At 36.9% G+C, this 17,345-nt stretch overlaps 1 protein-coding gene across 3 annotated transcripts in view; it reads right to left on the bottom strand.

Moving 5' to 3' along the window:
• TXNRD2 (thioredoxin reductase 2) overlaps positions 1 to 17,345 on the bottom strand; it is a 32,478-nt gene that overhangs the window by 11,388 nt on the left and 3,745 nt on the right. For all 3 annotated transcript variants that reach the window (XM_061370862.1, XM_061370861.1, XM_061370863.1), the window contains exons 6-11: positions 17,026 to 17,104; positions 15,955 to 16,017; positions 15,374 to 15,444; positions 11,485 to 11,504; positions 11,013 to 11,104; positions 8,433 to 8,607 (exon numbers count right to left, since the gene is read on the bottom strand). In XM_061370862.1, the coding sequence (XP_061226846.1) occupies positions 8,433 to 8,607; positions 11,013 to 11,104; positions 11,485 to 11,504; positions 15,374 to 15,444; positions 15,955 to 16,017; positions 17,026 to 17,104 (500 nt within the window). The remainder of the gene's footprint in view (positions 1 to 8,432; positions 8,608 to 11,012; positions 11,105 to 11,484; positions 11,505 to 15,373; positions 15,445 to 15,954; positions 16,018 to 17,025; positions 17,105 to 17,345) is intronic.

Consider the following 17,345-nt stretch of genomic DNA (forward strand, 5'->3'; position numbering starts at 1 on the left):
ATACTAAAAAGCTGTAAGGGTGGAAAGTTTGGATATGAATTTCTTTGTGAAAGGAGCATTATTACTATTGCCTTTGCTCAGACTATTTCAGAGAAAGCTATCCTTTTAAAATGCGCAGGACAACAACCACTGCAAAAAGTGCAATGCTTTGATACTTTAATATTTGATGCACATTCTAAATTCAGTTTCCTAATGGAACATGAATATACATATAATAACTAAGCAACTTCTACACTGAAAATGTCCCATAAACATTAACTGAATGGCACTCAGTACTTACAAACAGTCCGTTGCGCACACTTGTGGGTAAAAATTAATACTGCTGTTCAATGTTAAACATTCCTGAAATCCTCTTTTCTCATTATCTGATACACTTCTCTTAAAGCATTTTTATTTCCCTCAGCTTGGATGAAAAAGTTTACCAACTTTGCTCTCAAGTCCTTAATGCTGTGTTATTTAGCTCAAACTCTGCATCTGAGCTGTTTCTGCAGACTTTAGAAACTCTATTCCTAGCATTTAGAAACACTCTCTTAGACGGATTTAAAAACAAATGAGGCAAATTACACCAAGCTTAGATTTTATTTCAGCTTCCTCTTCCTACGACTTCAAATTATCACGTTTAAAAAAATATTTTGGTGTGTTTTCTGCATAGAGTTACCACTTAGACCACCAAAGTCTTAACATTACACTGAACTTTCTATAGGGTATCTAACAAAGCAAATCCTGACCCAGAAATTGGAATCTTAAATCCCATCCAATTTTTCAAATGTATTTGAAAGTTAATAAGCACAGTGAAATTATCAGGTACTCCCCAAATTTGTAGGGACACAAAGGATCACATAGAAAAGATTACCTGAATATATCCAAATAAAGGACATTTTATAACATTGCATCTATTTTTTAGAGGCTATAAATGAACATGGATTTATCTACATCTACAGGTCTCCTTTGCGTGAGTCATGATTTTGTGTTTGATGTTAATACAGAGCTATAGCAAAGCAAAACTAAAAGGGAAATGTGTTTTCATTATAAAAACAAGCTCTTTGATGTTAATGTAGGAAATTATTAAACAAAAGGAAAACCTGGCTTGTCAATACAGACATAATTATATGTAAACATATGATTCACTGCTTTATACATCTGCCATATAGCCAGGCCCCTCAAACAATGTCACATCTGAATGCCTCTGTAAAGACTTCTGTGTATTAATTTCATCTGCTGAAACCAACACTTCCTCTGGGAGTACTGACTGAAGCTGTCGGCACTTGGCTATCTGTCTGTCTTCCCTTCTGTTGTCCCCATGGGATGTTGATCTGCTGTTCCTTCTCTGCCCCCTGCTCCCCAGTCCTGATGCTATCAGGCAACAAAAATAATAAACCTCCAGGACCTTATCTTGGCTCGGATGTGAAACAACTTCCTACTGTTGTATTTCTTTGTGTATTGAGAGTAAAGCTTGGATATTCTGCAAATGGACAACTAATGGGGTTTTCTAGTTTCCCCTTTTTCCTGCCAGGCAGAGCCAAGAGAAAGCTTAGCACGCAATGGCAGGCATTGAAAGAGGAAAAAAGCAAAAACTGTCAATAGAGTCACTTAAAGACCTGTGACAACAACAGCCGAGTTTATCAAATCTGCAGGATAACACTTAACCTTTCAATTCCAGTCTATTTTAACATATGTACAGCTTGGTATTAATAGCTAGGAGTTACAAAAACTGTGGTGCTACTTATAGTGAAATTTCTCTCTCAAGTTTACTGCCTAAATATTATTTCTGAAAGCAAAAACCAAACTTTAATAAATTGAACTGAAGCTTTATTGGCCTTCAGCCCCATGCTGGCTCACCTCCATAAGCCAGAATTACACTTAGTGATCTTGCTTCACCTCAGATTCAGTAGTTTAAGTTCATGATTATCCAATGTGTCTTGGTAAGTTTTAATGTCAACTTCAGGAAATTCTGGTATTTCCCAACATTCACTTACTTGTATTATAGAATCAGTTCCCACAATTTCTCAGCAGTATTGGCTCAGAAGAACATTTTTTTTTTATACCCATAACTTCTCAATATTTTACATTTACAGCTTCAAGAAAGCATGACTTTACAGCTTACTTGAAAAATCAAGAAGGCAGCACAAAACTTTGCCAAATCATACCAGACACCTAACACAGAGATGGCCTCCTGCCTCCCTCCCACTAAAGCCAGCACACAAGGTTTTAATTTGAAGATGTCCACTGCCCTGAAACTGCTATAGAACAAGGACTGTATGACTGTATAAGACACAAGACCAGATCTAGCTTTTGTTCCAAACAGCAAGATGTTATGTCAGACATCTAGAAGAAAAGTGCCATTCTAATCTGACCCTTAAAAATGCTACCTGCCTCCTGCGCTTTTAATACCCCACCACGATCTCATCTCCAATAAACAAATTAATAACAATATAAAACAAAATAACAAAATAAACAATAAACAATCTCATCTTCAATAAACAAATACAATAAGCACATAGCTGTGAAAACCACACAGACCCCTGCCTTCAGGGCCTGCCCCCATTCACTTTTCACTTTAAAAGAAAAAACACCTTTTTGATCTGTTTTTGTAAAATCTAACAACATTTTGAAGGGGCTACCAGCCAGTTTAGCTAATGAGAGCGACAAGAGACTGCTTAAAGCACCCATCTCTGACACGTGCTAGGCTGGTTATACTGTGACATGGCCTTTCTGTCCTATCACCTGCTGATGGGCTCTGGCTGGTAATCACACCTGCACACAGATTAAGGTGAAGGCAGCATCAGGCTGCTGTAACCTTCAGGTGCAGAGCCTTCAACAGAGGACACTGAAGCAGCTAAACTGAGAAGAAACCATAAGAATAGCCATAGTCAAATAAGTAGCAGCAGTGATGAGTGATAGCATACTCTTGCATACAGGTTTCCCAGGGTGATAAAGGTGCAGCAGACAGCAGAATTTTATAATGGGTCTTCTGCAGCTTCTTAACCACAGAAGCTGGAATGTCTGCTTGCCCCCCAGCGTTTCAAAAATCCAAACTGGAGCCAAACAAGCATTTCATTATCAGGCATGATACTGCAGGTGGCCAGTGTGAGCATACTGCAGGGTGACAGGATGGTTCTCCTGGAATAAATAGCCCAATAGTCTTCTCCACTTCTTACCTATACTGGCATTTTGATGCATAACTTCATAACTTTACCCAGTCTGACCTCAGTTTGCCCTGAATAAAAATCTCACCCATGTTCCCAATTTTCGTACTCTCTCCCATACTGTTGTAGGTGCCTGACACGCTCCCCAAATCAGTTTCAAGTCCACTACCCTTTTCACCTTTAAACCCCTCCTTAAAACCCACAAATCATTCACTAAAACATAGCCAGATGATAATGACTAATAAAGACCCATTCCATGTAACTAATGTCCAGACTACAAGAAAATATTGACTACAGTAAGATTAACTAAGGTAAAAAAGAAGTTCAGAGCCCATACCACATTGATAATAGCATGCACCAATTTTTACAAGGACATTTTTGAGTATTTCATTCACGGCTGATAAACCTTCACTGTGAAAAAAACCTGACCCTTAGTCAGTGTTAGGGCAGTAACTGGTTCTTTGCCAAGTCTGCTAAGCTGTACTAACTCTTCTAGCATTGACTAGTAAAACTTATTACACAGAGGTGTCATCTCAGCAGAAAGCTTGTGGCAGCCATGGTGGTCTCAGTAAACATGTAGCCATCACCATCCACTGTACATCTGAAGTTACTTGCATCTGGAGACACGTCACTTTGGTCCTACCCAAACAAGAACAAGAAAAGCAACTCCAAGTGACATGTAACCAAATGAACATCTTATAGCATGCAACAGGTTTCTAACAATTCTGTTTTTTTGTTCTCAAGGTCCTGTACAAAGTAAAGTGGCCTGGAAACAGTTTTTGAGAAGAAAGCTACAGTTCACCTTCACATTAGTATTCCCACACTAAGCTTGCTTTAACCAGAGGTTTTGTATAGCCTTACTGATGGCTCTGTAGTCTCAAAATAGTACCCAACAACCATTCCCAAGTGAGGTCACTGGCATCAATCTCCTGGATGTTTATGTGTGAACAATATCTGCATTCTGTAGAAAGTATCATAGTAATTATACTGGTTTCATGAAATTACTTTGGAGCATTTTCCACCATTATTTTTATTTATGTATACCACCATTCAGATAAAGGCTAGCCATGACCTATCAACTCTGAAAATAGGTTTGAATCCAGAACATTCACACACAGATTAGAGGCACAGCCAGGCATCTGAACTTTTCCTAGCAGGAAGAAGCGACTTTTATAGTTACAAGCTAGTAAAGTAAGTAGCATAAGAGTTACATCCAGTCCTTTTTCAATGCAAACAAATTACTAGAACATTAAAAATTGCCCTGTTGAATAAAGTCTGATTGAATGTCATTAAAACTAGATATTGGGAAACAACCTAAAAGCACTGGCTGATGTAATGGGAATGACAGTTTTCATTAGGACTACAGAAAACACATCTTGCCAAGACAGTAAGGTTTTAAAAGTAATGAGAAAGAGACATGGGAAGTTCAGAACAAAGACCCAGAGCTTCAGCAAACCACATCACTTTAGCATTAACAGCTCTCTGAGATCAACCAAGGTGCATTATTTTTCACTGAATGGTTCAAAGGTAGAAGACCTTTGTTTGCAAATCTAAGGCCCATCCCCTTTTCTATAGGGGTTGGCAGAGAGATGCCCATAGATCACAGCGATATTTTATTATATGGGACTTTTCAAAGAAAATCTCCAAACAAATTTTCTGTTTTCTTAGTTAATCCAAACTGATTTGGTTGTAAGACTTGAAGAAAACTGCTATTAAAAAAAAAGTTATGTACTTAAGCCTTTCTTGATACTGAACAGTGATTATCTTATTTTACTGCACTAGAAAATAAATCTGCCAAGCAGCCAGTCTGACACGAAGGACAACATACGTGATAGCCCATGATGTGCAACACCTGATACCCATTCAGCTAAAGTTATAATTCTTTTTCATGGCAAAGATGATACTATTTCAAAGACACAGTGGTGTTCCTCTAAGCTTTTGAGTGCAATGGAACTTGAAAATGGTTGTTCTGCTGCTCTCATCAGGGAAAATCTCTTTTTGTAAAGCTAAACTTTAAATCTGCTGCTGATCATTGCTCTTTCTGTTTTAGTAGCATATTACACTACTACGGTGTTTTGCTAGCATTGTACTTCACTTTCTCTGTCAAACTAATTCTAGGATATTTTGTGAACACCTACTTATTTTAATCATCAACTCAGTGTTGCTCCTCTGCACAGTAAGACCTCGTTAGCATCTTTTCTATGGACTTTGTGAATACTCAAATTCTGATTACAGCAGTGATCTTTTGCCACCTATTGGAAATTCAAATGGAAATACTACTCACCAATTCCTTTTATATATTAGCTGTGTTACAACTGCAGCATTCAGTTCACAGGTTTCAGTCCCCCAATAGCTGGAACAAACCCATTCTACAAACTTTGTTCTCTTGCAACTTTGTCCTTTGCAACTCTTTGCGTATGTTTATAAAGGTGCCAGTCTCTACCCTTTTCTCTGGATGAAGACCCTGTGCAGTCTGTACATGCCACACCCTTACCACTGCTTTGCAGCTAGTGTATATCAGGCACCTAACACATAAATGTGTCCTTAAGAGCAGGGGCAATACTATGTAAAATTAAAAGTTTATTGGTTCCATATTGGATGAAAAAAAAAAAATCTCAAAAACTTATCATTTGAAGAGAATTCTCACAAAAGCAGAAGAGAGCAGTAGTAAAAGACAGAAGGATATTACAGGACTAAACAGGCAGAATCAGATATAGGTCAAGAAAGAGCTGTTCCACTGATCTGCAATATAACAGTATAGTCACTCAGTAAGGTAACAGGCCTATAAGAGATATCTACAAAAGCTTTGGATTGAAACCTTTAAACTACATTAAAAGGTATCAAAATGAGATTTTTTTTTTAAATTTTTTTCCCCTCAAATATTTTGACTGGTTCAAAGAAGCTACTGGAAGAGCAAAGAGAGCACTGTGCCTGCTTTTATTGGCTTATTCAGACAAGCAGAAAATCACACATTCCAGAAGAGAAACAAAACTCTTCATAGAAACGCAATATAATTTTTTTTCCAAGGGCCTACATTAGGAGAGAATACTGAGGCTCACAAAACGCAAACTATGTGCCACTGTCAGTAAATATTTTTACCATTATTCATAAAATCCCACTAAAATTCCATGATGTGCTTTACAAAAGTTAAGGAAACATCTACTATAATTCAGGCTACAATTAGTTAACAATAGTGGCTGCTTTTAACTAACTCTCCAAGCTGACTCTCTTCAATCAGTATTGTAACTGGCACATCTGCAGACAGGAAATCCTCAACACTACCAAGTTTCCCAGCCTATTATCTGAGACACCTGGTGTGGGTGTGTTGATACAGAGCAAAACAATGAATCATATCAACTGCACATCAATTAACCAGCTTTAACTGTTAAAGTGTATAATCCTTAAAAGTAGAGTGCCAATTTGAAGACTGGAAAAAAGAAATCAACACAAAACCCCCAAATCCTCAAACTATTAATTTAGCAGCTTCTAAATCCATTGTAATTCAAATCTGTTACAAAAATTACTATATATGTAGTGCTCCCTATCAAAATAGTGAGTGGAGTCGCATTACAATTGAGTTGCATTAGTATATCACGCAACCTTATCTCATTATAATTAATACTAAACCAAGATTATATTCTTATTATTTCAATTTAATAGCCCTTTTTTTCATCTTTGACAAAAGCAAACAAATTGACTTGACATTTCACAGGTGTGACTCCATCTCAGTGTACTTCTGCCAGAAAGCTTGAGAAAAATCAAATACGCATTTAGAAAACCACTTTTTGGAACCATTTTCATCTCAGCTCATGAATATTATTCTACAGTTTTCAAGGTTGTCATATCTCTACATAGCATGATCTTTTTTGCTCTTGGTAAGCACTAGTGTCTTTAACAGGTTCTGGTGAGCATAAGCCATTATTATAGGCTTTTTCCACAATTTATAGAAGCCCATTGAATTTCTAAGCAAATAGTAATTACAGTAAGCAAATGTTTGTCACAAAACACAACCTGCTTTCTCCTTGGGGTATTAGGAAGACATAAAGCTGACTTAACTAGGGGAAGGGGACAACAGATTTAGACCACTGGGCAAAATAAAAAAGCTGTAAATGATCTGTTCCTGTTTCCTGTAATGGATCTATTCTACAAGCAGTAAGTATTTATCTGTTATTGCCACTACTCTAAACCAGTAGTGTCAGATAAAAAGAGCAGCATAAAAATGAAGCAGTTAAAGGAATTACTAAAGCTGCTAGTAGAACTGATTGTTCTGCATCAGAACAGATTTCTTGGGCAGTAAGTTTAAGCCTATTTACTTTGTCCACAACATATCATCTGCTTGCTGAATATCACTATTACCTGTAGCCATCCTTTATTCACCTAGAATTCCAGATATTCCAAAGCTTTATAAGCACAGAAGACAAAAGGTCTCCTGTTCTGGCAGGCTTGCTGTCCATCTGAACCATTATAGGAACTGAAGGCCAACTTGTAACAGCAATAAACAAGTAGTTTAGAGAGGCAATACAGAGAGTATTTTTGCTCCTGTGGGCTGAAGCCTTCTACCATACATCATTTACTATGTCAAGCCTCACAAGAAGTAGCATTTGACTCAAAGGAGGCAAAAAACTGATTTAGCTCCTATTTCTTATGACTATGCTCATAGCCATTTGTCACAAAAATTCTTTAAAACTGATTAACTTAGGCATCATATATCAGTTCTGAGGGGTCTGATATGTGAAACTTCCTAACCAGGTTTAAAAAGTCTTAAAGTCCCAAGGTTTCCTGCAATGAACTCAGATTTTTAGGGACAATTACTTCTCTTTCTCTGAATTAGATAATGGCTGCCTTAATAAATACAAGCAGCACAGTTCAGAAAAAATCGTAGAAGAAATGGAAGCCTCTTGAACAGGTTAAACAGGAAATTACAGCAAATAGCTTCATGAAAAAAATTAAGAGTATGGACTTAGAGAACACTATCTGCACCACAGAGGCTGCTGGAATCCAAGCTCTCACCCTCTAGTAAATGTGGGGAAGGCTAAATGGTCTTCCATTTATTGCAGCTCATGCAAAAGTAGTTACCACAGATTTCTTCCATTCACTGTAACTTTCATGTGTTTTTAGACTGTAAGTGAACAAGTCAGGCATGCAAGAAAAGAATTAAAAGACTATCAATGTTTATGTCACTAAATACTTAATACATACAGAAAACAGGAGGCCCCATACAATGATGAGGGGACTTAATTTTCAGAATGGAAAGCATTGCAAATAAATTAAGATAATCAAGTTTACCTACTGCCCACATCACTGTGTCAAAGCAATCAGTTTCTTCTGTGCCCAGGTCAGTATTTTTCCAGGTCACCTGCAATCTGTTGCTCTCCAATTTTTCAACTTTGGCTGGGAAACATCTCTTTAAAAATTTTGTGCCATAACATTCCATGTGCTCAGTTACTAAAGATGCCATTTGCTGTTGATAGGGGAAAAAAGAAAATTATTCTTAGATACACAATCTTTATAATGTAAAACATTCCTTCAGCTGTCTTCATGAAAATACAGCAAATACACTGTGCATTTCAACATTCTTTGTCACTTAGTTACTATGCATTGCCAACACAATAATTTACACTATGACCTGCAACTCCATTTCAAGAGGCACCTACACCCAAATATTCAAATTGATATAAAAAAGGAAAATACATGAATAAAAAAGTTGCTTTTAATTAATTTGTTGCTTATGCAAAAAGGCATCTAGAGTATATTCAGTTTAACATTACCATAATTACCATTTTCTGGCAGCTCAATGAGAATTCAATACTTTCATAAAGCTACGGAAGAAAAATATTTCCCTTTGCCATGACACCTGTCATTTCTCTGCAGTGACTATGAATCACTAAGGTTTCCTGGAAAGTTCTACTGCAAAAAGGAAATAATACTTTTGTCCTAAGAGCCTGTTTGAAATAATGCCACACCACAGTCAAGTAGTGAAGTAGTACACTGACAGCTTTATCCAAAGATGTCATTGCTCTTGACTGCAGTAATTCAGGTTGCACTTTGTCAAAGGATGTGTTTATTACTTAAAGGATATTATCACAAAACCACTCACACATAACAGCTACATGCAAGCTCTCAGTTTACAAAACTTTATTTTTGAAGCCGATGTTAACTTATTGACTTGAAGACAACAGCAGGATTCTATCTCCTCAGAAACACAACAGCTCATTATCCAGTGATTGCTAACCAGTTTCTGTCAGACTCAATGTGACTACAGACTGAACACACTTGTTTTATCTCCATTAATGCTTTCTTAACCTTGAAATTTTCATTGTGCTCTCCCTGTCTACAAAGGATTGAGTTCTCAGAGACAGCCCTACTGTGTTTTATGAAGCGCCACACACACACTCTTAACACCATTCCCTGTTTGCTCAGATCTCATGCTGTTAGAGGTGTGGATTTCCTCAATGATGAGTGCAAATCCCGACACATTCTTACACAATCTTTTGCAAGCTCCTGTACACTTACTACTAGTTTCAAGGAAGCTAATTCAAAGTGGGAGTGGCTGGCATGCAAGCAGGAGCTGTCACTACCTACCTGCAGAGGTAGCTGTCACTGCTGCTTCTAACAGCAATATACCCTCCTCAAAAACTGTGCTGCTACATATGAAAACGATTTTCCTACACACTCTGTGTGCAAAGAAGTTCTTAAAAACAAGGCCATGGTTCTATCACACTTTCACCAACTTCAACCTGTAAATGTTCTGCACTATTGCAATTAAGTATTACAAAAAGTCCTGATTTATAATACCAGGAATAATTAAGTTAACATACATTCAATTCCATTCTGAAAACACTATTTCCAAGTGATTAACAGGATGCAGTCTTCATTCTTGAGGCTGCCATCTGCCAAAGTTGTCTGCAATAAAAATTGCAACCTTCATAGAAAAAGTTCACTCCATATGCAAGTGAAACCTCAGAACTCTCTTCATTTTAAGAACCCTACAGAAACATTTCTTTCAAAGTAGTGTTAACATCAAATCTTGCAGGGACAGAAGATCCACAGTCACCTTTAACATACTCTCCCTACAGATTGAGGGACCAGAAGGACTTGCAGGCCATCAAAGACATCCTCTAACCTATGAACAGGGGCTAAAATCTTGCATCCAAGTAACACCTTTACTGGATCCAGTAAACCTGCTATATTACCTTCTTTTCCTTCTTTAAGCTGTTGCCTTTTCTTGTTGTTATTTGTAATTGCTTTTATTCTCTTTATACAGGAATGGATTTGTGGCCAAAACTGTTTTCTGTTTTGTCAGCACAACCATGACCATTTATACTTTTAAATAAAATTCCTTAAAATCTTTCCTAAATGTGAAACACTTTTTTCTTTTTTAATTTCCCTGCCTGAAAGTTTCTGCTTTTAATATTCTCCAGCTTAGGGTTGATAGTTTCACTGAGATCACTATATACTTGTTTTACCTGTTATAACTGCCACTGTTTTAAAAGTGGTCAAGATTTTCAATTCCTATGTCATTACAAACTTTCACTTAGTGATTTATTTATATTCATAATAATGAACTCCACATTGAACTATGTTTTAAATACCTGTAACTCTTAGAAATTTAAAATTATTTTAAAGGGATTGTCCAATGTTTTTTAGTAGTGGCATAAATCCCTCCCTTGCTTCCCAACCTTTTCAATCTTGCTTTCAATTAGGCAGGAGAGTACAGAAAAAAAAAGAGCTAATATCTATATAGTTTCTCTTCAGAAAGCACACACTAGGACATGTTTGGAGACACATTTTCTTCAGGAAAAAAAAATCAAATACACTTTTTAATATATTTGCTTTATAAGGAGATGTAAGATATTCCTTACTCACCTGATCAAATCCACGAAGTGGGATACTTCGCATCATGACTGTAGTGTCCAATCCAATGCCCGTTAAAAATCCAGCGCACTCAAGTGAAACATCTAGTGAAACATCAGTTAAGGAAACAGAAACAGTAATTTCATATCAATGCAATATAAAAGGGTGGTATACTAAGTGGGCTTTTTACCTAGGCATAGGAAGTTCTCCTCTCTCAGATATCTTCAGCTTGCTTTTGTTGCATAGAATAAAACTCCAAAGCCTTAGAATATTTTCCTCATAGATCACATCGGTTTTAAGATCCTGAGAATTTATCCTCAGCTGACCTTAATTCCCATGATGTTACTGCACAGAAAACTATTACTATTCTATTACCAACTCATCTATGTGGCGTGAGCAAAGGAATTCTGAAACCTGAGCTTTCACAGGAAAGACAGCTACGCTGCTTATAATCATAAATCAACACAGCTTTTTCAAAGGATACAGCTGGCTCCAACAACCAACCTGTTACATAAACAGAAAAAAAGAATAAAGCAGTGAAATGAGTTTGTGCATATCCCCGCACACCAAAAATAATTTTCTGAAGTATGTATAGTTACAAAACTACAGGTTTGAGGGGTGGATCTGGTGGGGGTGTTAGAAAGAAAGAACAGGGCTTGTCCACTTCCACAGACAGAGGTATTATCAGCATGTGGGCTTATTTTAACAGAATAAAAAAAAGAATAGGCTTGTAAGACATAAAGAATTGGGTTTATATTGTAAAGATATTTAAACACATACTCTGAAAGACAAAGTGAAAAAAGCCATTAACAACTCAAGAAAAACCAGCAACGTGAAGAGATATCACAAATATTTCAATTGCTTTCTATGAAACACCTCTGTTGGAAACATCTGGAGTGGACACTGACAGGTTTTTCCCACAGTGCCTATTGCTGCTGATACCTCATCTTTACAGCATCTCAGCACCACTGCCTCCGAGACAATGGGCGACATATAAACATAGAGATGTACAACCATCTTGTCAGACTTCACTGTATCTCAAAATTTCTAGAGGTATCATATTTATTAAAGACATATTTTTAATTATTTTTAAGAAAACAGACACTCAGCTGCCAGACAGGCTGCACTCACATTCCTTTGCTGTTCATGCGTTATGCAGACTTACTAAAATCTCACAGTTTGGAGATGCATTCCACATAATATTTCCACTTACAACAAAGTCTTTTGTTAAGTTTTTGAATTAGGAAAAAAGCATCATTAGGAATCAAAATTTCTAGTTACTATGAGAACAGTGTGGAACATTAGGCTCTTTCTGACTATGATTTTCATCTATGGAAATGCATGTTTTATAAAGAACTTTCATCCCCCTGCTTTATTAAGAACTTTTCATCAAAAAACAGCAACTAAAACCACCACAAGATGCAGTATCCACCTGAATATTTGGCACATTTTTTTTCCACTTATTTTGGGCATTTTTTTTTTTTTAAGCAGGTCTCTCTAAAAGCCATATTCAAAAGTTAAAAAAAGAACTTTGGATTTTGGGGTATGGAACAAGTAGTTTGCTTAACTGTGTTTTGGAAAGCTAGAATTTACCTGAATTTTGAAATTTATTGAAATATCAAAATACAAACTCAAAATCACAAGAGGAACAAACGTGAAGTATCATCCCATGGCCTACACATCCCACACTGTTTTGTATTCTGTGTTTTGCTTGATTCATGGCTGAAGTAGCATACACTAGTGTGGTGCTTCACAAAATAAATATAAACCCTTAAATCCATGGAAAAACACACACAAACTGGAGGCTAACACAAAGTGGTTCATTCATTGCAGTCCCTTTATAAAGAGGTGTCATTCACCAGTTTTAACTCAAACTTAAAAAGCAATGATCCTCCCCCCGTCCTGCTATCAGGGAAAGTATTGGTATACATGCTTACAAAGACAGAAATCTATTTCATGGAAGAACATCAAGAACTTTTGAAGATTAAAATATTGTATATGTGAACATGTATGGCAACTAAAAACAAATGTTAGAGGCATGGTGGAGCTCTATAGACAGCAAATTTGGCTTTTTGTTTTGGCCCTGCCACTGACTAGCCACACATCCCTAGGAAAGTTATTCCTTCAAAATAGTGCAAGAGAGAAACAAGTCAAATACTTACAAATCTCTTTATACACAGTCTATACTGTGCTGACAGCAGAGCAAAAATAATACATGAAACACTGGCCTGTGGTCTATATCCTACCCTAAACGAACCTGCACCATTTCCAAGTTATAACAGAGGTGCTTTTAAACTTCTGAGAAGTGCAGTGCAGACACGGGGGCTGCTGCTTCATAAGCCCCAGGGATTGCAGTCAGTATAACACGTTTTCTCACAAAAGACGCTAGATAACATCTATCTATCCTATAATAAAAACATACGATTTCTGAAGGTGTACAGAGAACAAGTTGAACTAAAGAGATTAAAATCTGCTAGTCTGGGTTTTACATTTGGCAAGCAATTTAACATAGGAGGAAATAAATTTTTCCACCAGCATTAGGGCATCTGATCTATCTGCGAATGGATGATCACCCTCTAAGTATGTAGCTCCTGTGAAGTGCTGCAAAAGGCCACATGGTGCCCATAAAGAACTATCTATTGGAGATTAATAGAAAGTAGAATGAGAATATCTGTAATGTGGGCATATGTTTGCTCTTCTTTCTCATTAGATGAAAACAGGATGCCAGCTGGCACTTATTCATAATATCAGCCCCACATTATTCACAATTTCTTCTACATAGTAGAGGGTTCCTGGGCATTGTCAGTATCTAACAGAAAAGTTAAGAAAGCAGAACCTAACCTCCTTCACACCTGCTCAATCTCTCATTCATTCTGAACATATTTCAAGGCATCTTTTCTAATTCACTCTGCCAAAAGCCTTCATCTCAGTAGCGAGAATTTCTTCATACTATTTGTGTATCTAAGGGACTTTTAAGTTGGTTAACGGTTTGCTTTCTTTTTAATATGAATAACTGCAGGACTGACAGTTCTATAACCCCCAGGCATGTAATTTGTAGCTGAGATATGTACATTTGGAAAGGAAGAAAAGAAAGAGTAAGTACAACACATCTCAGACTAAAAACAAAAGGTGTTAAACTGAACCTTGGGAATATTTATAATAGAAACAAATCCGACAGAAACAAACCTTCAACAACTCCCTCCTTCATTTGCTAGGACACAGCCTGATAAAGCACAGAAATGCTACTGTAGCCCCTGCAGGCTTATTTTGACTAAATCTCAGGAATGCAACATATAAACACTCGACTCCCACATTACACTGTTACAACTTGCATTAGCAGTTACTGGACAAAAGCCACATTTTCACAGAAACATCTTACAGGGATAAATCTTATGTTTAGTTTTTCGGGGGGGGGTGTTTTGTGTTTTGGTTTTGTTTTTTTTAAATTCCTCACATAAATCACACTCTCAAAATTCAAGAGGTGACTGATATACTACAAACAACAGCAAAACTACTTTCCTTTTCAAACTGTACCAAGGAGCCTTGTTTGTCTATTTGATGTTTAGCTTAACACAGTGCATTTTTTATATTAGAAAGTCACAGCCATGAATGGTAGCTCTGTTTTCATTCAGAACACCAGCATTATAGTTTCAGTTTTCTTTTATAGACTTTGTTTTTTCTAGAATTGCTCAATAGAGAAAAGAGAAAAAAAAGTATTATCTGACTCACATCCTAGCAAATGTGTATTTTCTATCACAATTATTTGGATCAGGAAATTGTCCTGTAGTGCAAAGTTAACTCGGAATCTTACTGCACTATGTGCTGTGAGAAACAAAGAATATGGCACTTTAGTATTTGCATTAAAGACAATTTTTTAGTATGTCAGTTAAAAAGTAGCTCCCAAGGCATAAGAAAAGGCAAAAGTAACCCAATTGTTTCGTTGCATTTTCTTTTGTTATCAGAACTGGCACCACTTAAGAGTGCTGGAGTTTCTTTCCTAATTGAAGAGCGATTTCATACAGACCCGTATCAAAGAACAGGCACAGTACACCCTTCGTCTAAGTTTATGCTGCCCTCTTGTGACTTCCAGGTATAATTGCTACAGCAAACAAGTTCCCTTAACACAAACTGGTGAAAGCTCGTATTTAATTTGATTTTAGAAGGGAATTTCCGTGGTGAGGGCTGTGGCCAATTATTAGTTACTAATGAAGTTTGGTAGTATGATGTTGATGCATAGCAAAACAAATTCTCATAAGGAAAACAAAAGGACAGAAAAACTGGTGTATAAAAGGCAATTTTGAACATTTTTCACCTTGCCATGAAGAAAGGGTACAAATACCAGCATCTATAAAAGCCATGGTAAGCTAACTCACGTTTTTCCAGGAGATTCTTTTAACCAGAACAGATCATCACTTGTGATTCCATACTCCAGTGCACCTGCAATCTGTGATCACACAGGTAAGATTTTGAATCAACAATATGTCCTGGCAGCAAATAAAGATAACAGCAACTTGGACTGATTAGATGAAGTATAGCCAGTAGACCAAGGGGAATATATCTGGGGATGACAGTCCAGACATCCAGTCTTCATCTTTGGAAATTTTCAAAACCTGACTGCAAAAAGTCCTATGCAACACGATCTGACCTCACAGATCACTCAATAGCTGACCCCAATCTCCTTGAGCAGGAGGCTGAAGTAGATGACCTCTACAGATCCCTTCCAACCTGAATTATCGTTAAGCGTGATTAATATACTCACACTCTTGCAAATTGTTTTCTGTGGAAATGTTTTTCTGAAAAGCCTGTGCTTTACAGAGAAGACAATTTTTCACACAAGTTCAAAAATCTCTCATGTTTTACTTTATATTTACAATCTTTATCCTCCAAATATTCATTATCATCTGCACAAAACCAGTAAAACCACTGGAGTTGTTACATGGCAAGTGTAACTTACATGTGTAGGAAACTTTGGTCTTCCTCCAGTAGCAATGACAATATTTTCTGCAGTAACAACAGTCTATGAACAAACATACAAACTAAAAATCAAACATTTGAAATACTTTCACCTGTTTTTATATTTTATGTATGTACAAGAGTGATAAACGGAAAGCTGGCACTACCGCATCCTATTTATATAACATAATAATCAAGCAATACACTAAAAAAAGATGGAGATAAAATAGACTAACACATACAGGTGCTTCCCTGCACATTCTTTATCAGTTTTTGTTTTAACATCAGCTTACAATTGTTCCTACACCGGGTAAGATTCTGATGACTACTTGGAAGCAACAGCTGTGGTGGATAAATGGCAGCTTTTTAAAATCATTTTTGCTTAGGACAATACACACAGAGATCACAGCAAGTGAATTCTGCCTCTAGGGCCTGGAGTTAAGTTACTTCAAAAGTGGCATGTTTTTAGAAAATGCTAGGCATCTACCTCAAAAACCTTCTGCTCTCTCAAGCCAGTATTAACCAGTAACATTATACAATTTCCCTCAAAAAGGTGTTAAAATGCATATTCAGTCTCTTGTTAGATATGCAGAAATAGCCACCATTCTGTTATGTGACCCAGTTGGTTGAAGCTGGGCATTCGATATAATTGCCTCCCCCACACAGTTTTGTATTAGAAAGCTTATAATTCAGCTGAAGGGAGAAAACATCTCAGACTGATCTAATGCTCAGAGCCATTAGATTATGATGCTCCTATTCACATCTCTGTAAGCATCTACCAAAACAGTATGCCTCTGACCAAAAAAAAATAATATTTTGTCTCAGTATTTCCACCTGCAGTGAAAAAGCAATGGCATCTGACAGGTTAGAGGCTAAGGACTCAGTAGGCAACAGTCAAGTTCATGAACATCTTCTCTTGGTGGAAAACATCCATCTCCCTCACCAAAGTAATATTCAATACCTAAAACAACTTGCACAAGTACAGTCTAGCTCCCCATTGGCCTGAAAATCAACACATGAAGACCTGAACTATTTGAAGTGAATGATACATGTTCACAGCACAGCAGCTCACCTCTTTACCTGTTTTCGTTAAACCACGGATTGTATGTGGATCAGAAAAACTTCCTTTCATGTTGAAATATTTCACCTTCCTGTTTAGAAGAAAACAGCAACATAAATGCACACTTAACAATGAATATAAAGGAAACACAATCAGCTACTTTTTCCATATCTGAAGTGCTCAGAAGGACATCAAACAGACAAGAAAAGTAAAAGGAAGCAAACATCATATTTCATCTTTGCAGCTCTGTCACATAATTTGTCACTTAATTCTTGTACAGCAGTTAACTCCTCTACGCAGCAGAGTACCTAACCCTAACATGCTTTGGGATC

Source organism: Neopsephotus bourkii, unplaced genomic scaffold (genome assembly GCF_033783945.1).
Source record: "Neopsephotus bourkii isolate Nb327-2 ecotype Australia unplaced genomic scaffold, CSIRO-AGI_Nbou_v1 NB_1542, whole genome shotgun sequence".
In the NCBI taxonomy this organism is placed as follows: Eukaryota; Metazoa; Chordata; class Aves; order Psittaciformes; family Psittacidae; genus Neopsephotus; species Neopsephotus bourkii.